General features: G+C 37.0%; 1 protein-coding gene across 9 annotated transcripts in view; it reads left to right on the forward strand.

Annotated features, from left to right (window-relative positions):
• USH2A (usherin) overlaps positions 1–26,614 on the forward strand; it is a 379,818-nt gene that overhangs the window by 141,426 nt on the left and 211,778 nt on the right. For all 9 annotated transcript variants that reach the window (XR_001874412.1, XM_017812861.1, XM_017812864.1 and 6 more), the window contains 6 exons: positions 332–462; positions 6,287–6,560; positions 9,563–9,766; positions 9,898–9,978; positions 12,371–12,556; positions 25,049–25,162. Coding sequence is in view for 8 of the 9 variants with exons in the window: in XM_017812861.1 (XP_017668350.1) it covers positions 332–462; positions 6,287–6,560; positions 9,563–9,766; positions 9,898–9,978; positions 12,371–12,556; positions 25,049–25,162 (990 nt within the window). In the remaining variant the exon portion in view is untranslated. The remainder of the gene's footprint in view (positions 1–331; positions 463–6,286; positions 6,561–9,562; positions 9,767–9,897; positions 9,979–12,370; positions 12,557–25,048; positions 25,163–26,614) is intronic.

Raw genomic sequence — 26,614 nt, forward strand, 5'->3', positions numbered from 1 at the left:
GTAGTGCTGCTGTAACTGTATGCAGATTTGATGTGCCTGTAAAAGGTGAAGGTTCACTTTTGTAGAGACATAAAAGATGCCTATAAGAAAAGATGCCAAAAGAAATGCCAGGTAAAAAAATGAGGATGTTGTACCGGTTTGGTTTCTTGCAGTATGTTGTTGATAACTGTCCTTTACAAGGCTGAGTGATAAAGTTGTAAGAACTATAATCTTGATGCCCAAGTTCTTTATATCAAAGTAGAAAGAAGCATCTAAATTTTTACTTTTGGTTTCCTGAAACTATTTATTTATGGATTTGATTAGTTTATGTATGCACTCACTCTCTTTCCAGGGTTCCTGGAATTGCATTCAGGTGTTTTCAGTGGTGGAATGGAATTTGAGATCTCATTCAAATTCAGAACAGATCAACTGAATGGATTGCTTCTGTTTGTTTACAATAAAGATGGCCCAGATTATCTTGCAGTAAGTTCAAAAATACAAATAACTATATTCAGACATGACTTGTGAGTTTTGTTACTAAAGCCAAACTAGCACTTAAAGAAATTTCATACCATAAGTTATTTTCGTGTTTTACTAGTTTTGAAATGCTTTGCACAGCAAAGTATAAGGGGAGCAAAACACTCCAAGCGATGCTCAATTAAGTTACTTGTGTTATTTATATCATAAATAAGAAAGATATCAATATATGAAATGTAGAATTATTGTCTTTACTGAATTAGAAAGGAGAATGAAAGACATATTAAAAGTGTCCACGTTATTCCTAGGCAAGTATAGAGCTACTATTTTCCCAGTTCTCATAGTAGAACAAGATCAATTAAATTGTAAATCAAAAAGTTAATGATGGAAATTGTCCAGTCTCATAATAAAGCTTTCTCTTTAAGATAGATGTATTTTTTTATAATCCATAAATTTTTTCATTTGTATTTGAAACATATAGTCAGAAATTAGTGGTCCAGCTTAATCCTGTCTCATCCCTGTAATGGTTTTTCCCAACACTGCAAAATACAATCCTGTATTAGGCAAATTTGTGAGATAATGCTTATGAAGTTTCTTTTTGGTGTCTGTTAAATAAGACTGTTTATACTCAGAATTACTTGTGCTTCCATCATTTCCAGTATTTTGTTTAAATTTTAATATGTTTGTTTTCATTTTTCAAATTCTTTTATTAGCTGCATGGCTCTGGATTTTGATATTTTTCTTTCCTCAAGGATTCTGAGTGTAATTAGGCTGTGGTCACCATTGCTTAGTAGGTCAACTATAGTTAGTACTTTCACCAATTAATAGGTATTACAGAGGATGGAAAAAAAAAACTTTTACAGCTTATCCAGGAAGCAATAATTTATTTTTAGAGATTTTTGAAAGTATTGTTATTCTTTATGACCCAATCTACCCTTTCTGCTCTATTATTGAATTTAATTTATTTATTTATTTCTTATTATGCAGCTGTTTTGCTAATGGCTGTCATGTCACAGCCTGTTTTATTGCACGGCATTATATCTAATGGGCCTTTTCTTTTAAACTTGTGACCTAAAACATATAAATGTATTTTTCTCCTTTTCAGGTCAACTATAACTTACTCTATATTTTCTTTTTATACTACTGGCTTTTCCAGCAGATCATTTTTTCCTGGATTTTGAATTCTGCTAGACCGATTTGCTTCCTCTTTTTGACACAGCCTTAGTTAAAAAATTACAATGAGTTCCAATAACAAGTCTTACTAATTACAGTTATTACTTTAATTTTGCCCTCAAGTAATGACCAAGATCACAAGCTAATAGCATAAGATATTATAGGTACACTACTGTTCCACCCTAAAAAAGAGTTGTATGTGTGTAATTCACAGCACAGGGGCACTATTTACATGAACAGTATTCACCAGGTTCTTCAGGAGATTCTGGTAGTATGTGATCCTTGTTTCCTCTGTCTTGCTCTGTGTAAGACTACCACAAACATGAGAAAATAGATTCTGACTATAAAGTAAGAAAGGGGACTTACTAAATTTGAAGTGGAGTCAAAAGCACAAAGCAGTTAGACAAAATAATTTCCTTTTCTACTCATACAAAAATCATCCAGATTTTTGACAGTTTTATATTTCTACTATTTTCAGCTCTGAGAATTGTGATTGGATAATTTTCTTAGAATTTGTCCTAAATCAAGTAATTTTTTTTAATGTCACTTTAATCCTGACCTCAACGTCTCCATAGCCTTAAAATGAGGAATTTTAGAGAGGATGAGTACATGTATGCATGCTTTTCCAACTCTTGCGGCTTTGTGTTCTGCACATACATAATGATGACAGAAGGTTTTTCTGTACACTTGAGCTCACAAAAAAAGGTTAATAGAAAGTGAAAATGAGGTGTGTAGCATGTTGCACATGAGCTACGATGTCTTTGTTAGGAGCTTTGGTCAGGAAACACTTGCACAGCAAAACAGATTATAAACTATACCACTTATCCCAAGTGCTGTTGTAAGACAGTATTCCCTGACCCTTCTCTTTGCATAGGTCACAGCTCTCTTATTAGCATTATGGTTTGGGAATGACTGTAGCTAAACACGTGGCTGATCTGATACCAAACAGCCAAAGACTGTCTTGTCTTCTGCCCAAGACAAAATGATGTCCTAGAAAGGTGCTGTGCATAAAGGTCACTTCTTCCATGCCTTCTATGCCCTGAGAATTAACTCAAGCCAGATAGGTCAATCTGATTATCTTTGGATCCAGGCATAATAATTACAGGCAAACTGTGACCAGATACACTAGTATGAATTACTAGCTCTCACTCTGGCATGTGTTTCCTCATGAGTTTATGTGATTAAAAGAATCCGTGATGGCTGATAAAGTTTGCATTACTGATTTTAATGCTGAGCACTTCAACTGCAGCAAAAGCCTAAGCACTACCAGTGTGCAACAGTGGCACTGGCTCCCAAGAAATTGTAGCTGCTGATTTGCTTCTGCAAAGCTGCAAAGTAAGAAAAAAGTCTCGAAAGAACTTTTCCCAAAGAATTGCATGTTTGAATAGCTGCATGAAGTAAAATAGCCAGAGTCCAAGGTGAAAGCATTACTGTGATGGAAATAAGAAAGGGTGTGAAATTAGCATTTTGAGAACTCAAAATGCAAATCGTTAAAGAGTGACTGATTCTGAGGGGACTGTTGAGGGTCTTTGTTTGGGCCTCTGCTCTCTGGCTGGCAGGTCTGAACCGGGCTAGATTTTGAACTGGAATGAACATCAGCATGAGTAACATGTACTTTCACTTTCAAAGGAGACACAGACTGCCTGTCCTTGACAAGTTTTTTGAAGTCCATTGCTTTTCTCTGCTGGTATTCCTGAGACTCAGGAAGACTTCCCAATTCAAGGGAGATAAAGCCATAATCACTCTTCTAGTTCTACATTGGTTGAGACCATTTTGGGTGGCAGGTTTAATGAAGTGTCATTCAGGCTCTGATGCAGCCCCTGTCATATGTGAGTTTGGTTTCCCAGAGCTATATCTGCATATTCCTTTCATCTTCAAACTCATATGTTTATAAGCAGATCGAGTGAGGCAACTACTTGCTCCTGCAGAGAAGTACAATACAGAACCAAAAAATCATTTAAGTTGAAGGGACCTTTGGAGTAATTTATTCCCAGTCTTTGCTAAAAGCAGGACCAATTTATGTTTGAATAGGTTGCTCCATGCATTTTCTGTTTGGGTATTGTGCATCTCTCTCCAGATGGATGGTCCACAGCTTTATAAATTCTGCAGTCTGTTCCAATCTTTGACCATCCGCATTATAGGAAAAAAAAAACCCAAACAACAAAGAAACCAGCCCTGATCTCTTACTGTTTCTCTCATTACAACTTGTTTTTTGCCTCTCATCCTTTTGTAATGAGCCTCTGAGAAGAGACTGGATCTGTCTTTTCTGTATCTTCCCATAAGGAAGTTGAACAGTAAAGTTCTCTTCCCTTTTACTCTTCAAACTGAACAAACCCTGTTCTTTCAGCTTCAGATCATACTCTAGGTACTCCAACCACTGACCAACTTGGTGCCCCTCCACTGGATTCACTCTGGTGTTCCGCAGTATCTTTTATATACCAGAGATTCCACAACTGGATACAGTAGTCCAAGTCTTATACAGGATAGATAGAGGGGAAGAATCAACTCCTTGGAACTGGTGCCCACCTCATTTCTAATGTAGCCCAGTGCATGTTGGTCTTCATCATTTTGAGGGTACATTGTTGGCCAGTGTTCAGTTTGTGATCCATCTTGACTCAGTATTTTCTTCAAAGCTGCTTTATATGCCTAGGACACCAGTGACAGCCCTCTTAGCTATCACTGGCAACCTTGATGAGAGTACACCCCATCCTATTGCCCAGGTCATTAATAAAATTTTTAATCAGAGTTGGTCCCTGTATCAGTCTCGGAGAGATACTACAACCTGCTAGTGGGACTATGGAAGCTCTTCTTGCTCCTCATATCTTCCAGTTTCAGGCTAAGCTTTGGTTTTCCTAACTCCAAACTTAAATGCTGAGGTATATCAAAATAAGAATTGTGTACGTGTAGAAAAGCGTTAATGAAATTTTGTACCTCAAAATCTGAAAAGCAAGCATGTTTTGAAGAATTAAACTGGAAACTGCTTATGTTTAGAGCTGTGATATAACACTCTTGTTCTGTTTAGGGATGGCAACTGAGATGTCTGTAAGATGATCTTTATGCGTTTTTGATTTAAAGTAATAATATAGTTTCCAAGGACAGATTATAAATCAAGCATTTTTTTTAAAGTGGTCCCAGAATTTTATCTAAAGCAAACAATTAGTCTGTTGTTTTTCTAAACCTATGGTCAGTACCTATGCTCAGATCTATGCAGAATTTTGTTTTTTTTTTTTTTATCTTCACCATGCAGAACAACTGAAACTGAGCAGTGGTCCCCAATCTTTGTCTTCACTTGGGCATTCTAAATGTCAGTCCAGGTCAACAAAAAAAAGCACAAACATTATTCACTGCCTGCTTTAAAACTATGCCAAGATGAGTAAATTGGAAAAGGGTTGTGCTGAGTAGTGACCCTGTGTCAAACACTGTGCCCTCTCTCTGGCTTCCAGGTCTGGCAGACTTGCTGGCATATCACTGTACTAATGCATCTGGAATGCTTTCTTCACACCAGCACAGTGTGCTCTATATTAATTCTTATCAATGAAGAAAAGCAGTGACTTGTCCAATGGACACATTTTTCAAGCTATACTCATCAATACTGATGCCATGATCAGTCCTTTGCCTGTATTGTAGAGTCCTTAGCTATAAATGACTCTAAACTCATGGAAATAAGAAAAGTTGCAGTCCCAAAGAAAGAAATAAACAAAATCCCTCTGTTTTATGAGCAAGAAGTCAGTGTGCACTTGGGATAGGACCTGCATTGCCTGTGTCACTGCAAGTACAGAGTTCTTTCATCAGTTGGAGTCCCTGTTAAGGAAATACAATCTAATTATGAACATTGCAATGCTAATATTATCAGTAAACTAAATATGTCAGTTTGTCAATAATGGTGATAAGAATTTATATTAAATCTGTACTTTTTATTTCACTTAATAAGGTTTTGTCATAGAAACAGTAATGCCTTTTTGTGGATATATTCATATTTTTCAAGCACCAGTTCATCCCCTAAGTGTCTAGTGCTTTATATGTGCCAATTTACAGTCTCAACCCACTTGTGTTCCATTCAGTTAGGATAAAGAGTCTTGCAGTAAAGCATTTGGAGACTTCTGCAGTGAAACGTTTAAGTAAAATGTATTTCTATTAGACAATTGGCACATTAATCTCAAAAAGCACATACAAAACCAATTATTTTCTTACAAGATGTAGAAGAATAAGGATGAAATGTATAAATGTAAGAATCAATGTATACTGCAAAAATTTGAAATTGAGTTCACCAGCCAATTAAAAAGACCTTAATCAGGTCTGACATTTCATTTCCTTATTATCTTGTTACATTCTTCTAAAAAATGAATCGATAGATAAAATACTGTTTTCTCATTCTCAAAAAAGCAAAACAGTCCTGATTCATTGTCCTTTCTTTTTAGTTGCATTAATACCAAAGTCTGTTGTCAAAAATTCAAAATATATTTTCCTACCTTCTGAATTAACTGATTCACTCACTGTATTTAGCATCCTTTGTGTAAACAGTATTATCCTGAAGATAAAAATTTCTTATTCATTGATCTTGTGCATAACTCCTTTGATTATGTTTTTCAAAGTGAATTTCTGTCATTGTGTATTTGATGTCTCTTTCAAAATATATTTTCTCTTTGAAAATATATAGATTGAACTGAAAAGTGGAATATTAAACATCTTTTTAAAAACTGGCCTTGTCTTCACACAAGTGGATCTGTGGTTGGGACTGTCTTATTGTGATGGAAAGTGGAATGAAGTCACTGTGAACAAGGAGGGCTCTGTGATTTTAACAAGTATGAATGAACTGAGAGAGCAGGCACTTGAACCCCGTGTTCAGCAGCTGAAAGTAAACTCACCTGTCTACATAGGAGGAATCCCACCTGAGATTCAGAATTTTTATAAAGAGCTGGGGTTAGAACAAGGTAAGATGACACCAAGAACATGTGTTTTCAAAAACTGATGTCATGCACAAGGTGGACATTCTGCTGCTGACAGTGTAAATTCATGAATATGTAACAGGAATTTTTCTTTCCACCCATTGTTACCTTAACTACCAGTCATCCCTACCAATGTAGCTTTACTGAGTCCTGATCCTTTTGCAAAGCTATAAAAATTCTTCCAACCCAGTGATATCTGAAGCAATCTAACTGCTGGGAGGGGTACTGGAGAGTAGCAAATGGTAAACTGAGATGTCCAACCAGATGATTTCAAATCTTCATCAGAGAACCAGTTCAGATAAATTTGTTTCACTTGATCCACTCATGTCACTTGCAGATCTGGAATACAAAACCAGTGGAAAACAGTAAACATAGCTTAAATTACTGTAATGAGGCTGGATGCTGCCACATGGAAGAATAGTTGAGAGGGTTTTAGGCCATTTTAGGCAATATTGATTCTAACCCAAAAAATTAAATGAATATAAACCCCTGAATTTGGATTTTGGCTACAATTTCTGTGACCTTTTCCTTGTTATCAGAAAGAGGAGACACGGTCATATTTTTAGCCATCACTGTGACCCTTCTGTTTGGGAACAGGTCAAATTTGTAGGGAAAAGAGAGAAGCATTAATTACAGCCTGATACTAGTGGCCTTCACAAAAGATCTACTGTAGGAAATGTAGCCAAAAGTGTCTACTAAACTGACTCTGGGTGTGTTTTTTCATTAGTTGTGAAAATATTCATCAGTCATGGTGTATTTTTCAGATACCGTGAACAAATAAGTAGCAGTCAGTAAGTGATTAGTGGGGAATCTAGAAAGTGGCTTTGAATGCATGAACTCACACTGAATGTGTGCATCAAGTGAGCTCTGCAGAGCTGTTTGGAAGCCTGGTGGTTTCACAGCTATAGAGTAGTTTGAATCAAATCCATGCACTGGCATTCACAGATATTTCAAGAATATAGTGTTCTTCCAGCTCTAAGTATCACATATAATATAATCTTCCTTCAGGTTCTGCGTGCATAATATTTATGGCCTGAAAGAGCTAGCCAGTCATACCCTGTCAGTGTTGCCTTGTAGCAGATGGTATAGCCTCGTGAGTGGATGCATTCACAACTCCTGCAGCAAAGAGATCTGTGAACAAAGAATCTAGGGCAACATAGCATCTAAAGTGAATGTCTGAAGTGCATACCAAGGCACATCAATAAACATTGCTTTTCCACCAACCCTCCTCAGCACGCCGCAAAATAAGATGGCGGCTTGGAATTTGTATTTAGAGTGTCCAAAGAGAAAAACATTCTTATGTGTTCCTAAATGTAGTTTTAGGTAAACAAGATTAGACATTACAGCTTAAAGCGTGTTTTATTTAGGACTACAGTGATGTAATGGTAAGATAATAGAATATGGAGACCTTCTGATTTAATAATTATTTAGATAAGATTTTCTCAATCAATGGCTGCTTTGTAGTTAATTTTTAATAAAGGAATGTTGTTTTGCTCACAGCAAATAAGGGATAAATATCCTTCTCCTCCCACCTCACCTCCATGTCAGTTACAACTTTAAGAAATTTTAACTAGAGTCTGTGGGCCTTTGCATGACCCATCATATGCCCTCTTGAGAGGTTCAGAAGGAAGGTACCTTGCAGGAATGTTTGTGAGAATTTGTACTGTCTTTACTTATTCTGCAGCTACTTGAGAATAAACAAGGTTACTTGGCTGACATTAGTCAGAAATCTTCAAATAGTGATAAATGTAGCCAAAAAGATACTAAAATAATGTATTAAAATAGCTTATACAGTGTGCATCTCACTGAAAATTAAACAGCTGTTCATTCTGTCTTATGATTAGAATGTCCATGCAGACTGGGACTAATTCTTTCCTCTGCTGCAGACTAAGAAACTGAGCAGGTCGCTGTGGAGTGGCAGTTGAACTTAAATTAGGATGTATTCATGCTGAGGAGCAGTTTGGCTAAATTCCTAGCATCGTGGAAAGAGAAAGTGTTTTAGAGGCTGAGTCAAGGTTTCCACCTTCAGTACCCCTTTTTGCATGAACTACGTAAGGACATTAGATTCTCAGTTCAGGTGGCTAAGTACAAATACTACTCTGATCTGTCATCTTGCAGTGATAAAGGCAATAAAAGTACATAATATATAAATGCAGTGCTTTCACAAAGCTAAAGAGTAGCACTGATCAGTGAGAGGTGGATTTTTAATTTACAAAGTTAATTCTTAAATGAACTGAAGTCTTCAGTTTGGTTACTGTTTACTTCAGGTTTATGTTAAACACCAATCGCTACTCAGATTTGAGAACTATTTTGTGTCAATTTGTTAATTTTTAGTAAATATAGAGATTTTAACAACTGCATCCTGAATTTTATAGTGATGTTTTAACTGCAAATGACTAATTTAACATATTTGTAATGTTGATAGGAATGTTACACACGTGGACACACAGAAATATATGTATATATAGAAATAAATATAAAATGTAACTTCTTAAATTTTTTTATCATAAACAAATAGTTTAGGGTTGTGTTTCTAGAGGATGTTTGTAAACAGCATACTCGTTATATCCCCATCACAAAAAACTGAAATAACTCCATCTGATCTCCTGAAGTTAATTGTATTTTTAATTTAGATATTTTTCTCAGTTTGAGAAAGCATGTGTATTAACAAAATATTAGAAGGCAGCAGAAAGCTGATTTTAAAAGTCAGAATCACTTTTATGGTAATAATTTTAAAGTGAGAAGTGGCAGGAGAGAAAACAGAAAGCTATTTCCTTCTGGGATGGAATTGCTGACAGTGAAAGGTGTTCCTGTAAGGCAGGAACTTACCAGCTTAGTATCATGAAAGTGTAGGCAGAACGTCATGTTGGAAGTCAACCTATTCACATTATAGTCTTTAATGCTGAAAATATAGAATTGAAAGGAACAAAAGTGTTTCTTAATGACTGAAGCTCTTTATGTGGTACTAATCCCTTACTGTTTGCTAGGTTTCGGTGGTTGCATGAAGGATGTTAAATTTACACGAGGTGCTGTCGTTAACTTGGCATCTGTGTCCAGCAGTGCTGTCAGAGTCAATCTGGACGGATGCCTATCAACTGACAGTGCTGTTAACTGCAGGGGAAATGACTCCATCCTAGTGTACCGAGGAAAAGAGCACAGTGTTTATGAGTGTGGTCTACAACCCTTTACAGGTAGCACATTGGTTCTTTAAAAAAAAATACATAATTTTCAGTTCATTTTTTGTCAATGTATTACTGTGTTCAGTGTTTTTTTAGTATTTTTAATCTTTTACCTCCTCTGTACTTCTCCATGTCCTTTGAAGAATACCTCTATAGGGTGGTTGCCTCAAATGAAGGAGGATCAGTATCTAGTGTATGGACCCACGTTCGTACAAGAGAATCAGGTAAACATAATTTTAAGTTTTACTTACTATCATTTTTCATAGGCTATGTAACGCCAGGTTGAAGGTGTTCAAGAATGGTCTCGGCACAATTCTGTGCAATGTGCTCTAGGATGACCCTGCTTGAGCAGGGAGGTTGGACCACATGACCCACTGTGGTCTCTTCCAACCTTACCCATTCTGTGATTTTGTGGAGACAATCCCACCACAGTGATTTTGAGTAGTGCACGTTGCACGGTATTTCTGAAGGAGCAAAACTGCTTAATGCTTTGAACAGGTACCAAACTACAGTCATCAGCTAAAGTGTTAAGGCAAGTATTTTCTTATCATAATTCAAGGTATTTTCCAAACATGTATTAGATAATGTCATTATGTGAGAGGAAAGGATGTTATTGAACTGCATTAACTGAGTAAGAGCAGCCATCCATGTAGTTGTGCTCTTGTGTGCACATCTGACCTCATGTTACATGAGTAGGTTGGAGTAAGTAAATCTGCATTTTCCTATGTATCACCTAATGATACAAAATCAGGTGTAGGGAAAGGTGTTACTGGGATAGCAGGCACAAGCCGTGGAAATAAGAGGCCATGTAGTTGCTAGGGACAAGAAGGTGTTGTGAAAGTTGTTTTTTTAAATGACCCGCACATGAGTATGATGCTCAGTGCAGCTGAACAAGGATTCTTTTAACAAGTAGTCCATAGATTGTGTGTGAAAATGTGGCAATATATACTACCAAAGCAGCATGTGGCTTGTGGAGAAGGTTTCAAAGTAGGAACATATCTGCTGAGCATTAAAGATCAAATTTTTTCATATGTCTTATGAAGAAAATTAAAAAAAACTTTTCCCCTTCTGTTCAGTGTTTTTCAAACTTCATCAAGCAAGTTTTTGAAGATTTACAGTTCTGTGTATTTTATTTAACAAACCTTCCCTCTTCTGTAAATTGTAGCCTAATTGCATTCCAACAAGGCAGAGAATTCTTTTCATCGAAGTTATTCAGTGTATGATCTTAAAACATTATATGATACTTGCATAAATATTGGACTTGAAAATGCATTCTTATACAACTTACTCTCATAATTTGGTGTGCCACCCAGAAGGCACAATATATGTGCATATTTTCATATTAAAAACTGTCTGACAACTGTAAGGTTTGCCACAAATTTATGTTTGCAAGCTGACCACAGTATTGAGCAGTCTATGTTCCCTGGGGTTGGAGAATAATTGCACTATTTAATTATTTTTGAGTTGGTTTTGTTATATCCCTTATGAGAAGACCATCTGCTGTACAGTACCTTACCTTACCTTCATAACTAATAAAATCAATATATTACTGTAGTAATGGAAACTTTCTCAGAGTATCACATTCTTACTTTACACAAGAATCACAACTTCCAGGTATTTTTGTACTTTCCATGCTGATACCCTTCTTATAAAAAACAAGACTGCATTCATATTTAATGAAACTAAACAATAAAATTACCAAAAAATAGGTTATTTAATGGAGAGAAAAGCGAATGATCATCAGCAGGGCTAGGGAGTCCACATGCGTTTACGGCAAACTCATCATCCATCATCCTGCCATAGTGTTCCTTGGGTCTTTCCTTTGCATCCCTTGTGCAGTCATCTGTGATGAAGCTGTTACTGGCCAGACCTTTACCTGGTATAGTAATATCTAAGAAATAGTTAAAGGTTATAGGAAATGGGATGATTTCTTTTTATTAGCAACTGTATGCATATATGATCTTGGTTTTCTGTTCCTTAAAACATTTTCATTTTCCTTTTTCCTTTTTTTTTTTTTTATATTATTTTATGATCAGAAGCAAAGGATTTTGGAAAAAGGCCTTAAAAATCACTGCTTTGCCCCAGGACAAGTGCATGGCATTGTGGAAATAGGAAAATAAATCAAAGACCTTCAATTTTTTGAAGGACTTCTGTAAATGAGAATGCAAATATTTAGAAATGTCTCATAATTGTGACATTCTGTGGCTTAGATACCCAACTGATAAATATCAAAACTCTTCTCTGTTGCAGTACTGTCTTGCTTCATTCAGTTGTGTTATTTTAATGCCTGAGCTTGTTAGCTACGTGCAATCCACCTCCTCTCTTTGTGAGTGATGCTTAAATATGTTTGATACATGAAATGTTTTTGGAAAATTGCAACAAGACAAGAAGGAATGTTATGTAGATGGAGTTTTGATGGTTTTGAAATATAGCTTAAACTGAATAGCTCAAGATGTGCAGTCATATTAAATCAATGCTGAAAAGTTACAACTCTAATAAATTGTATTTATGCTAATGGTTGAGTCTGATTTACTGCAGCCATTAAAAGTGAAGAATAGGGGCAATAGTCTCCTTAGAACTGCCATTTTCTCTATTTTCTATTTTATCCTTCTACAGTTCCACAAAATGTGCCAAGTCCCTCAAGAGTTCACAGTATAAATGGTTACAGCATTGAGGTCACCTGGGACAAACCAGCTGGGGTCATAGGTGTAATTGAGAAGTACATTTTGAAAGCATATGAAGCGGATGGTCCCAATGTACCCATCACTAGTGCTGAGCTTGCTGACGCTGGTATGCTCACAGGTAAATGCTGTTAAGTACCATTTTTTAGGCATATCTAATAACACAGGATGCTTATACCTTCTTTTGTTGATCTGTAAAAAATTACTTGTCTATTTTTGTGTATACACAGCATAGATAACATTTGGAAGGATAATTATTTGTGTCAGCGTCCTCATAGTGATGTACTCATTTCAAAGAACAATAGAAATTAAGATATAACACAAATACTAAAAAGCAATTCCCAAACTATTTATGATCTGGGCGGGAGGAATGCTTTTTTGGTTTACTTGTTTTTTGCGCAGTATATGTGATTTTTTTTTCCCTCCTTCACTGTTGTTCCATCCAGTTCACCTAAATTAACTCTGAATGTGGGTCCCATAGGATACTGTGTGACCTGAGGTATGAAAACACTTGATCTACTTGCCTAATTTTGATCATATAAACCCAACTGATTTCGGTGGGAACTACTATGCATATGCATTAATCAGATGGTGTGGTTGATACCACTGGGATATAGAGGTAGGTTATTATGGAATGAAGGAATTCAGGGCTTTGAGTTTATGGGGTTTTTTTGCTGTTGAGCTGTGGGTTGTGGACAGAAGCTATAAGGAACCTTACATGAGGTGTTTCCTGGAGTCTAGGTCTTTTTGCCCATAGGAGGCAGATTTTTTTAGGAAGAAATGGTGGACTCTTTTTTCTACATAGAGAACATTTTGGGACATTTCTTCCTGTCAAGATAACGTGGATCTGGCTTTCTGCTCTCTATTAACAAACTGCCTTTGATTGCTGCTACAAGGGAAGGAAGTACATTACAGAAAAGAATCTGGATTATGTTATATGGTGACTAAACAAGGCAATAATACAAAATCTTACTTTCATTGTAACAAATTGTGACCAATACATTTGTTTTTATAATCTCTAACATCAATTATTTAATTCATAACAATTACGAAAGTGGTAACAATGTAATGCTCAAAGCTGTTGCTTTGGTTTGACTCAGGTTCTGGGCAGTACAGTAGTCTTGGAAAAACTGTTAACTCAGGCAGTATATTATTGCTACTTTCCTGAAGCCCAGGTAATAGTTTTTACTTAAGTGTATATGGTTTGTGTTGTTTCTCTGCCATAAGCATACATTTTTAAGAGAAAACTTGCATGTATTTTATTTTCTTCAGTTTGAAATATCTTGACTGTTTGTGAGTGATGAACTTACATACTGCATGGGCTTTCTGTCCTTACTGCCATTTCTTTGATGACCTTGTTGATTTCAATATTCTTTATTTATGCTATAAGGCAATACAAATTGTATTAGCAGAATTTAAAGACCCTAGTAGAAACATATGTATTAGACAGCTTATTCACAGCTGATGGTCAGAACAAAAATGTTGTTTAAATTTGTTGGTGCTGTGCCATGATTATGTGTCAGGGTTATGAAAAAGCCTATACCAGCCTGGACAGGTAAGAGGTTATCTGCATGCAGCTTACAGGAGGTAGAAGAAGAAAACATACCTTTGTATTAAATGGAGACAGTAAGTGGATCTTGGTTCTTTATTACAGCAGATAGCTGTTGAATAATGGAAAATAAAAGAATGGAATCATAGAATACCAGGTTGGAAGGGAGCTCAAGAATCATTTTGTACAACCTTTCTTGGCAAAACCATGGTCTAGATAAGATGACCCAGCGCCCTGTCCAGCTGAATCTTAAAAGTGTCCAGTGTTGGGGAATCCACCACTTCCTGGGGACATTATTCCAATGACTGATTGTTCTCATTGTGAAAATTTTTCCCCTTGTGTCCGAGTGGAATCTCTTAAGGAGTAACTTGTACATATTACCTCTTGTCTTCTCCATGTGACTCCTTGTAAAAAGGGAGTAGCCACTTTTTAAATACTGGAACATGGTGATAAGGTCTCCCCTGAACCTTCTTTTCTCGAGGCTGAACAGACCCAGTTCTCTCATCCTTTCTTCACATGGCAGGCTTCCCAATCCTTTTAGCATCTTTGTGGCCCTTTTCTGACCCCTCTCCAGCCTGTCCACATCTTTTTTGCACAATGGGAACCAAAACTATACATAGTGTTCCAGGTGTGGCCTGACAAACACTGAGGGGAATTATGACTTCTTTATCTCTCCTGGTGATGCCTTTCTTGAGGCAGCATCCTGCTGGCTTTGTTTGCCTCAGTAGCACACTGAGCATTCATATGACCCAAAGAACTTAAGAATGGCGGTATTCAAATATTGGTCTCTCTGACAATGTCAGATTATAGATGCTTAGGAAGAAAATGTAAGAAATGTGCTAAGCATAGAGTGAGTGTTCCTGTTAATACAAATTCAGCTGTTTGGCTGAAAGCTGCATCTGGACCATCATGCTTAATGTACTATGGTAAAATTGTCTTTATTTTTTTATACATTTATACTTCTAGCTTCTGTAACTTGCTGTGGCAGTAAGTTTTCCAATTCGGTTTTGTGTGTTTAAGGACTGCTTCCTTAAACAGTTTAGTTATGTATTTTCCAATTTTGGCATTGTATGAAATATATAATTGATGTCCTCATGGTGAGGTCAGAGCTGAGACAAGTGGAAATTAAATCACTGGTCTTGAAGCTATTTTACCTTAGTTCATTGATTTCAGTGAAGCCTACACAAGTGGGCAAGTGTGTGGACATTGAGAAATGGTTATCCACAAATGTGACGACCCCAGGAAAAGGTGTCTTTCCCTGTTGAATTATCTTTCCTAGTTAATAAAAAATTATCATAAACACAGAACCCCACAGAAGATGCTATCTTTGCTTACTTTGAATTTGCTGAGAAGGAAAATGTTGCTTGTTTTCTCCCTAATTTCAGGTAAATTTCTTCAGAAATTCTTTTGTTGTGTTCCACGAGGAAATGCCACAGTAACTCAAACAGCCAGGCTTGTTAATGCGACAGCAGAGAAGAAAGCACCACACCTCTCGGTGGGATCACCGATGAAGAAACTCTGACATTTTTCCACACCCTCCTTCAAATTTTCATTCCCTGTCAAATCTAGGCACCACTTAATCTGCTGCTTGCAAATGTATCTGAGGGCACTGACAACCCTCTTTGTCTTTTTTTTCCCTTGAAGCTTTTTATGCCCATCTCTTGTGTTTTGGTTTATACTTAAATTGTAAATTCTTTTGAACCATTTCAGTAGGGTCCTGAGTCATAACTGTTGCACAGTGACAAAAAGTTAAGAGCATTACCCATTTCTGAGAAGGCTGTCCTGTGTGTGTCAAATTCAGAAGAACCTGTTGTACCGTTGTCAAGAAGAAAAGCTGAGCTAAATATTAAAACAGGTCTTTAAATGACTGTAATACCACAGTCTCAAATGCCTATTTCTGATTCATCAGAAACCAAAATCCTTCCAAATCTGACCCTTGTAATCTTCAAAATGTCAAACTATTTTTTCACTTTCATCCAAGAAAAGAGTATTCATCAGATTTAAATGCTTAAAATGAGGTTCTGACTGTTGAACCAGGAGTGCATTGGATATATTATTTGATATATTTCCACATGGTGTTCAGTATCTGTATTGTAGGCTGAGAGTGCAAAGTTAGAGTGTAAATTTTTGGGATTCAAGGAGCACTGTGCAAGTCTGTCTTACCTTCAAAGACGCATGTAATAACATTGATACACTTTGGATACAGCTCTTCACACTCACAGAGTAATAAAGGAAGTACAGGGTCATCACATCAAAGAAGTTTCTTCCTAGAGGCTGGGTTGCTTTCCTGTGCATTCCAGTGCATTCCGCATGCTGACATGAAAATTTGGAATATAAATTAGTATCAGTATTTAAACAAATGAAAGAGGCTTTAGAAGATACGTTGTTTCAGTCTGGTTTGTGAGAAGCTTTTGCTTCTACTTTCCTTTGGAATCCAGAATATCAAAGGATCATTGGGGTTGGAAGGATTATCTAGTCAACTCCCCTAGCTCAGGCAAGGTTAGCTGGAGCAGGTTTCCCAGGACCATGTCCAGCTGAGTTTTGAATATCTCCACATATGGAGATATTCCACTGTGGGAAGCCAGTTCCAGTGTTTGTCCACCCTCACAGTAAGAAAGTGTGGTTTCTTGTGTTCAGTTGGAATTTCCTTTTCTCTCCCGGGAAAGTGGTCACAGCACCAAGCCTCCCAGAGTTCAAGAAGAGTTTGAGCTCTCAGACAGATGGTGTGATTCTTGGGGTTGTCCTCTGCAGAGCCAGGGGTTGGACTTGATCAAGGAATCGTTTAGGTTGGAAAAGACCTCTGAGATCATCACGACCCATGATCCCTGTGTGTCCCTTCCAACTCAGGATATTCTATGATACTATGATTCATGTATTTCAATTTGTGCCCATTGACTCTTGTCATATCACTGGGCATTACTTAGAACAGTCTGGCTGCTTCTTTGTTCCCTCCCATCTGGTATTTATACATATTGATAGATCACCCCAAGCCTTCTCTTTCCTGAGCTCAGTCCCATCTCTCTCAGCCTGTCCTCATAAAAGACATGCTCCGGTCCATTTTTCATCTTAGTGACCCTTTTGTATCACCCACAAACTTGCTGAGGGTCACACTTCCCCCATGATGAAGGTCATTAATGAAGATGTTGAACAGTATTTGCCCCAGTATCAACCCCTGGGATACACCCCAGCTGTCTTGCCTCTTAACAGGTTTTGTGTTACTGATCACAATCCTCTGATGCTTCTCTTGTCAAGCACAAGTGCTAGGAGGACTATGGTGGGTTTTTTTATCCACCATAATTCCGATTGCTCTCATTTAAGAGTTCAGGAGATTGACAAGCCTGTAAATGACAGGGTCCCAAATATGGGCAGTGAAGGATGCTAATGATACCTGCAAATAACATTGAAATAAAATATGCTGCAAAAGAATTCACAAACAATTAGTGTTCCTCTTATAGATATCTCTTTCAAGTGTGTATGGTTTTGCTGTTCATCCTGCCTGTGTCATTGCTGCGATAGTTGAGGGCTGATGTTGTGACTGCACACGTGGTAACGAGAAAATTGTTGTCACCAGGTTCCCCTCTGAAAGCCCATGGCAGCCGTTGCCTCCTTCCCGTGGCACGTGTTTGTAATTACTTTTCAACTTTTAGTCTTTTATGCTTGACAGATGAATATCTCAGGAAAAGTTAATTTAATGATTTAATATGGTTAATCAAAGTGTCTGGGCTGCCCCTTGGTTTTGAAAGTGCTCTAGCTAGAGAATCTCTCAGAAGAGGAGACAGGGCCACCTGCCAGTGACAGATCGGCTGGGGCTGGACAGCGGGGCCATAGGGCTGGGTGAAGCTTGCTGCCAGGCTGGCAAATGCCCATGCCCTGGGAAATGCTGCTGGCTGAGAGATTCTCCCTCTCAGGGAAACCTCTGCCAGGCCTCAACCGGCACTGCCGAAGCAGCCTGTGGCTTTGCAACCAGCCTCTGCGCCCTGAGCACTACCTCTGACGGCGTTCGGGGGTCACTGTCTGAGGTGGCTCTTAGGAAATGTCGTTTCATTTGGGCTTTTTTGATCTATATGGGGCCTGTAAGCAATGGGGAGTGTGCCACGTGAAACTGTTAGTGAATTGCTGGAATAACTTTCACGCTCTTGAAATTACTTGAAAGCTTTTGGTTTGCACAAATATTTTACACTGAAAACATTCTTATGCTACAGTTAATGAGATTTTTCAAATTTATAGGAATTTATAAACTTATAGGAAAGGATTGCAAACCAACTAACGTAAATGTATGTAGGGTCAGAGCACTAGGAGGACTCCCAAATCCCTGCTCCAAACTGAGACAAATTTCTAATGTTCTAAAACTTTTTATATAGATACAAATAGGCATAATGCACTAAACAGGTTTGGTGTATTTAGTTTATATTTACTTACAACTAATGTTTAAAGTAATAAAAGCTAGAACTTTGTAATGAAAATATGGTTTTTGAAAGCTGCTTCATTAGGTGCTTGGCAGCTTGAGCCAAGTTAAATACAAGAATGGCTGGTATTTTGAGGTGGATTATTTCTCATTGTCATCATTTTGTTGAAGTAACCTTTGGTCAGAAACACAGATAGATGACAGAAGATGTCTAAATATTTCCCATTAGAATGACAGTATGTGCTTTACGATGCTATACCACAGCATGTGAGATCTGGAGGGCTGTACGCATTGTGCCCACACAAAGGGGTGTCATGCACTGAGATCCATTTAATGATGAGGGCTGTGATGCTCATTGTTGGCCTGTTTTGTCCCTGTGGGTGTCATAAGGAGATCTGGTCTCTCTGTCTCTCTCACCCATCTGTAGGCACATCTGTCTTGGTGGGAGGAGCTGAAGGAGCATACCAGAAGCTGCCGCCCAGCCCCTGCTCAGATCCCTGTTTGACTGCGGCAGCTAATGCAACATCGGGTAGCCGATAGACCTGTCTTTGCCCATTAGGTTTCTGTGAGTTGTCAGGTGGTGCTTGAGCTCCTAATGACTCTAAGTCAGAGTGGCAGAATGTAGGTTCCTATCTCCTTTCATTTAGCTGGCTTTAGCAGACTAGTGGCATATTTTTCAATATATGAATTTTAAAACATAAATTATATTAGTATTCTACAATGTTAAGATTCAAACTTGATTGAGTTTAGACCTAAATGAATCTTGTTTACAGTCCAATGCTGTTTTATAAATTTATTCATACAAAATGTAAATTGTCTGATTAAATAAACCTGAACATTTTATCAAAATCACATCAACTCTTAGCTACATACTAATACTTTTATTAATAAAAAGAAGTCAATGTTTTAATGTTTGTCAGGACAGAAGGGATAATTAATATGGTTTTATAGACATACTCAAAAAAGTTTGCAAAAAGGTGGACAGTATTTCTTTCTCTCTTTGCAAACTTTTAAAATTAATCATACTACAGAAAATGAGCACTGCCAGTTGTTTGAAATGATCAAGGGTAACATAGTGGTAGATATTACAGAATCAATACTCTGTTGAGCCAAGGTTTTTTGCAAATTGAAGCAGCTAGAGAGTTGCCCTGTGTTATCGGGAATGTAACAGGTTTCTTTCAACCACTGCAACCTGAATTGCATCTTCAAAGCCAGTGGAGCTTGTACATGGTTTGTTATGAATTATTTCTGTTGGGGAAAAGAAGGGTCTTTCAAGCCACCTAAATCCAACAACTAAGGTAAAATTTTTTTGTTCTTATAAGCCAAAGAGTTGGAATAGGTGTTCTCATGTTCAATAGTCCTTCAACGTTTTATGACTCATACTATACTTAGTTAGAAGATGCTTTAAAAATGCAGATGTATGCGACAGATTGATGTGCACAGGCTTTCAGTTCAGAAATGCGTATGTAGAAGACACATGTACTTAAACAGTTTTTGCTACAATCTGTCAAAAACAAAGTCAGTTGAGGACTTCCTTTTCTGATCAGTGGACTGTGATTAAGTGTACTGTGGCAATGATGCATCTCGACACACAAGTGACTTTGTTGGACAGATGCTGTATGACCTCAGGCATTCAAGTTAGCTAAATAGTCTCGAGGTATGGGGAGGGGAGATTTGGTAATTTTTGTTTCTATAGCTTAAACAAAAACTAAGGTGAATCTAAAGGTCAAGTGTTGTTTCAATTGTAATAGGTGTATTTCAAAATAGTTCCTTATGAAATAGAGTGTTAGGGAGTCAACAATGAAAAAAATCTGGCAAAGAAAAGTCCTTTTGGCAACAAAATGCACTCAACTTGTAAAAGAAATATGCGATAAGCTTTGTTTGGAATCTTAATATTCAGTAGCAAAGCTGAGTTTTCAGACTGCGTATGAAAGTAATGCCTGGTTATGATTAAAATTAGCTAAATTTACCTCTAAAAAGAAAATAGAACTAGCCTTGCAAAATAGTCCTCTTCAACCATGTTAGCTGAGCTAACATGGAAGTGAGGAAGTGAACTTTAGTATTTGTGTTACATCTGTAAGATTAAATAGCTTATTTTTGTGTGAGTTGTGTATGTAGGTGAGTGGTTTTGTTTTTATGGGAAGGCTTCATCAGGAAATATATTTTAAAAACCTCACCTCAATTTATATTTTTTTATTACCAATCCATTATGCAGAGTAAAAGGTCTATAAGTTGCAATAAGCAAGTGTGTCTTTTCATCTCTGAAGACCTGGTGGAGTTTTGAAGCAACTTCATGAAACAGTAGGGTGACAGATTGGAACAGTGAAGCAGCTGCTTTCATAAAACTAGATGAAGAAATTGCTATAATACTGTAATTGCCTTTGATTCTATTTTTCAGTTTTTCTGAACAGAATATTAGCCCTCATATTTAGTGGTGAACAGTTTATTTTTTCGTTGATGAGAAGCACTACTTTTCCACTCAAAATCTGCCAGGATGCTATGTTGCCTAAATGTATGAGACTTCCCTTTTAGAGGTTCTGAACAAAAGAAATGTCTATTTTACAGAGAAGTGAAGGAAAGAAGCTGGATATTTAATCTTCTTATATGCTGTATGCATTAGAATGATGAATGGAGTGGATATAAAGATGCAACTCACCCTGACTAGTCCATGCACCCATTTTGCCATAAATTCATTGTTGACCCCTTTTCTACTGTCCATAGCAATGTTCTTATTCCTTATCTGCTAGAATGAACGTAGCGTTTTCTCTCTGACACAACTCTAAACCTCAACTTTCAATATTGCAAATAATTAAAGACCATTTAAATAAAAGTATAGAGAATTAAATACTAGTTTTGCATATAAAGTGGGCTTAATGTTCTAGGTGTGATTCCAGATCACTCTTTTAGACTGTTAACTTTACATTCATATTTAACAAATGACATTATTCAGTTTCATGGGGTCACTGTGTCAAAATGTCTGTGTTAGAACTTTAATTTATTTCCAAAGGTTCTTTGGGCAGATAGGATGGTGTGTTAGAATGATTTAGTGTCTCCACTTTCCCATGTGGATTTTAAGGCTTTGAACGTAGCCTATGATGTAAATTTTGAGACTAGGTGGATTCAGCTGCTCTGTGGTGGCAGACTGAATGAATGGGACTCATATCCCAAATGTGGGAGGTTGACCCTCATCTTAAATATTGATGATGTCTCTAATTCTATCTCCTGACCAAAGTGACAATTTATCTGCCTCTCTCCTGTTAACTTTAATAGAATACATGCAATTGTGGCCAAATTTTGCTTTGTTAGCATCCCATCTTGGAAAGCCCGATGGATTCTTATCAGATCAACAATTATTGGGTATAGACAAGAGATGCCAGTCGGGGAGTGTGATAATTGAGAAGTTGGGGTAAGTTTTTTAAAACTGTCAGCTGACTTCGTTGGATCATAGGCTATTTTTTACTGCAAAATTTATTTTGCTGTGCTATAAATTAATTCACGTGTATCAGTGATGATCTTTGCTGTGGGACTGCTGACTTCGTATTTTAACGTAGTCAGGCGCTGAGTGTAAATTTCACTGACTGACTGAAAGTGCAGAGGAAATGAGTGGGTAATGAGAGCAGAGCAGCCAGTTCTTTAATTGAATTAAAAGCCGGGTGACACCAATGCAGACACCTGTCCAATTACAGACAGGCCAAGGTGTTTACCATTGCTGTACAAGCGATTTGAAGATGACAGAAATCTTTCCGCCCACAGATTAACATAATGAAGGAGAACAGATTACAGTGGATGCTGGCCAAACAGATAGGATGGCAGCTGAGAAAAAAGTAGTTTGCTGAAGTATGTAAATAAAATCTGTGCACTTTCTATTGCCTACCTATGCAGCACATCTGTTTCTTTGTTGAAAGAAAATAGGGCAAGAGTCCATGTGAAGGAAAAACATTGATTAGGAAACAAACAAATGATTTTTTAATTTGCTGCCTCTGCTGAATGAATTTTAAACATAAAACTCCTTTTGCAATAGGGCTTCTTTACTTGTTTGGGGGTTTTGTGGGTTTTATTTTTTTTTCTTTTTGCAAATTCTTGCTGCCTTTTACAAACTTGCCTATGCAATGTGAACTCTGTTCTGCTGCAGATGCTTTATATAAAACCTTTCTATTTTGTCAAAATTAAACAAAACAGCCCAATCCCAAACTTCTACAGATATGGGCATCTTTCTGGATATGTCCTCCTGGAGCTCTCAGTGCCTGAAGCAATTGGTGACCCTACCGAATGTCTTCTATCAGAAAATGCAAGGAGCATTAATTCACTGCTTTATAAGAAAAGAATGCTACAAGTGCTAAAAGTACAAATAAAACTAAATTGCTTCCTAAACCACAGCAGAGTGAGTAGAGAGGTGGCATATACACTGTACTATGCTCCTCTTGACTGAGAACCTGCAAATGTCACAGAGTATTTGGTTTCTGCTTCTGTTTATTTGCAGAAGGTAATTCCAATTGTGCCTTTTATAGTTTCCTGTGTTTAACCCTCTATGATCTGGAAATAAGTCTTATGCAAAAAAAGATATTTTTTTAACTAATGGAATTTCCGTGATGAAGAATTTAGTGTAGATTCCAGTACTTCCAATATTTTACAGGGATAGTAATGCCTAAAGGGGGCATACAGGAAAGCTGGTAAGGGATTTCTTGCAAAGGTGTGTAGTGAAAAGACAAGGGGTAATAGCTTTAAACTAAAAGAGGGCAGGTTTAGATTAGCTATTGGGAAGAAGTTCTTTACTGTGGGTTTGGTGAGGCAGTGGAACAGGTTGCCCAGAGAACTTGTGGATGCTCCATCCGTGGAAGTGTTCAAGGCCAGGTTGGATGGGGCTCGGAGAAACCTGGTTTAGTGGAAAGTGTCCCTGCCTGTGGAGGGGGGTTGGAACTAGATGATCTTTAAGGTCCCTTCCACCCCAAACCATTCTATGAAAACTTCGTTATTTCCTATTTTCGGGTTTTTGATGGCTCTTAAAAATATCTGCCTTCCATCACAGGAAGGCTACAGGGACATTTGCTTAGGTGGTGGCTGACACAGTGTTCTTTTGCTTTCCTGTCACATTTACTTTGGATAGTAAGATGTCAGTACAGCTTTCTGCTGTTAACTGGGGATTTGCAAAATCAAAGCTATAACCAGAGCAAGCAGATGCTGATCAGCTAGTTTTAGTTTAACATTGCTCTGAAGTATAAGTGATTACTTCTGAATATTTCTTCATGTGTATGAGTGGAACTGCACCTCAGATAATTCAAATAGAAAGATAATTACAGTGCCAACCTTTGAAGTTTTTTGGTTGATTGCAACAAAAAGCACAAACATTACTAATTCAGTGAAAGCTAGTCTCATATTTTCCATGTGAACACACCTTTTAGTAAACACAATATAAACCTTTACAGACTTTGATTGTTCTACTCAGAAAATAATGTATTTATTCTGTAACTGTTAACTTCCAACATCAAATTCTCCAGGCCCTTTTTATGATTATAAAGGGCTTATGTGGGGAAAAAACATTTTTTTTTTTAATGAAATGCAAAGTTATGTTGCATTCTGTGTAGTAACCCAATGACAAGTAGTAATAAGGTCTAATTTTGTCTACTTGTTCATGTACATGTAATGCTGGGAGTTCTTTGAGGTACTGGGGTTTTTTTAAGCTGCTTTCAAAATGCAGTGTTGGACAGTTTTGAAAGAACACATTTTGCTGAAATTTTATTTTTTTAATGAAAAACCACATTGATTTTTCTAGATAGCTGTGAGAGTCAAGGTGAGAACATGGTTTGAGATAAAACTTGAATTGGCCTTCTTTTAATTACTACTGCATTTATATTTCTTATTAATTTATTGTTGGACCTATTGTTGGACCTGTTTGAAATGAGAGCTGCTGATGTTTCTGAAAATGATGGTAAACCAATTTTTTCCCCTCGTAATTCTTCTGTATATTGATGTTCAAAATATTGTTTAAGTTTCTGAAGTGGTAAGCAGTGGTTTACTGTATTTGCTATGACAAGGAGCTGATTGATATGTGGGAATCTAGTAACTTTTCTTCACTAATATAAGCAGGACCTAAAATAGTAGAAGGTTACAGATCTTTTTTTCTTGTAAACGGTGTCATCTGAATTGTTACTGTAGTAGTATAGCAAATGTATGGCCTGAAGTAATGGAAGATAAGTGGAATGTTTCATACAAAAAAGATTTCAGTTTATGGATGAATGGGGGCAATGTTGGAGATGAAATATTGAAAAAAATTTGTTCTGGGAGACATTGAAAATTCCTTGGAAAAAAAAAAGAATAACTGAAAAAACTTTGTGAGACAGGGACTAAGAAAAGAACTACTTTATTATCATTGTTACATTAAAATATACACCTCAGTTTTGAAGCAGTATCTGTTACAGTGAGCATAATTAAAGAAACTTAGCTGCATCTTAATATTTAAAATGGAATAACATACCATATACTCTTAATTTATTTTGCAAAATTTAAGTCATGGATGATAGGAATGAAACCTTGAAATAATTTTCCTTTTCCACCTGTGACAGTGGAAGCCTGTAACAGAAGACTTTTTGTTACTTCTGTCTGTATGCTGTAATCAGTCTGTACACTGTACATGCACAACACCTTGCTTTCTTGTGTTGCAGGCATATTGACAGGCTTGGATCCCTTCACAAACTATGCTGTAACCCTAACTGCTTGCACTTTGGCTGGCTGTACTGAGAGCTTGCATGCATTGAACATCTCCACTCCACAAGAAGGTAAAGTAATTTCAAAGGTCTTGACTTCCACATTTCAGTCATGAATAATAAAACAGGAGAAGAGCTAAACGCTGCAAAGCCATTTGCTGGAAAACCCCAACCTAATTTGATGACAAAGTGCATTGCCAGACCGTAATTGCTCCATTTTTTGGGGGGGTGCGAAAATGAATCAAACTCCATACCCTTTAATGACATGCATCTTTAATAGCTGTAATGCAGATTAATGGGCTTTTTAATTGCTGTTACATTGTTCATGCAAGAGCCTTGTCATTAATATGAAGCATCTGAAAGATTAATGAAAGCTTCCTCATTTTACTATGGCTCAGAAGTAAATCTAGAGACAGTCTGACTAAAAAGAATTGATTGTATGGCACAGTATGAAATTGAGAATCAAATGGTTGATTTCCATGGTTTCTTTTAACCGCTAAACACCATCAATAGGCAACAATTATTTCAGTGTGATGAAACCACCAAATGCCGATTGAGTTATTTATTAATTGCTGTTCAACTTTTCCCGTTTTTTTTTCTAAACACTTTCACAGGTTGTTGTGCTCAAACTAAAAGGTTATGAGTACAAATTAATACTTCCTATGCTTACATTAAGAACAAGCCAGGAAGAAAGAAAAAATACATTTATTTCTGACTTTAGAGACTAGGCTGATAAGTAATACACATCAATTACAGATGCTCTGAAAATATCAGTGACATATCTAAGTTCATTCTCAATTAAACATGAAGTCCACATCTCCTGTTTCTATCCCAAAGCCGTGTTAATCCAGTTAAAATAATCAGTTACTCCAAATCTACACCAGTAGAATAATGAAGACTTTGACATGTATTTATTAGACAGTAGTTAATCTTCCATGATGCAGAGTAGTTTTCAAAATTCCCTCCCTCCCACAGTTCTTTGTTTTATCTTCTCATGTAAACTAGGTAATAATACAGTACCAGTAAAGCAAATAAAATTTTGGCATGAAGTCATGTGAATTATAACCATAATAATTAAAAGAATGCTGGCGTGTTGAATTGCTGCCAAAGCAGGTAGCCATGCAAGGTATTGTCTTGACGAGGGCAATACTGAAGATTGCAGTCTAACATTGCTAGAACAGAGTTTTGTTGTGACCATGTTAACAACTGCCAGCAGCACCAATCAAATCAGAGTCCAATTATTCCCTCTTGGATGTTCAAAATAAACTGAGACTGTCTGGTGGCATTCTCCATGAAAAGGTGCAGCCTCTGACAACCAAATAGTTATTGGACCCTGTGATGTAAACATGAAATACAGTATTTACATATTTCTTTCTGCTGTGACATGTAATTAAAAATAAATTGTTTATGTCTTATTTTATCTGCTTAGTGAGTAAAGCAGGAATCCTTTGCGTGTCCTATTGGAAAGGTTTAGGCAAGAGTAGATTTTTTCTTTTTTTTTTTCCCCTGCCCCCCCCCCCCCAA

The sequence above is a fragment of the Lepidothrix coronata genome, unplaced genomic scaffold (genome assembly GCF_001604755.1).
Source record: "Lepidothrix coronata isolate B3197 unplaced genomic scaffold, Lepidothrix_coronata-1.0 Scaffold38, whole genome shotgun sequence".
Taxonomy (NCBI): Eukaryota; Metazoa; Chordata; class Aves; order Passeriformes; family Pipridae; genus Lepidothrix; species Lepidothrix coronata.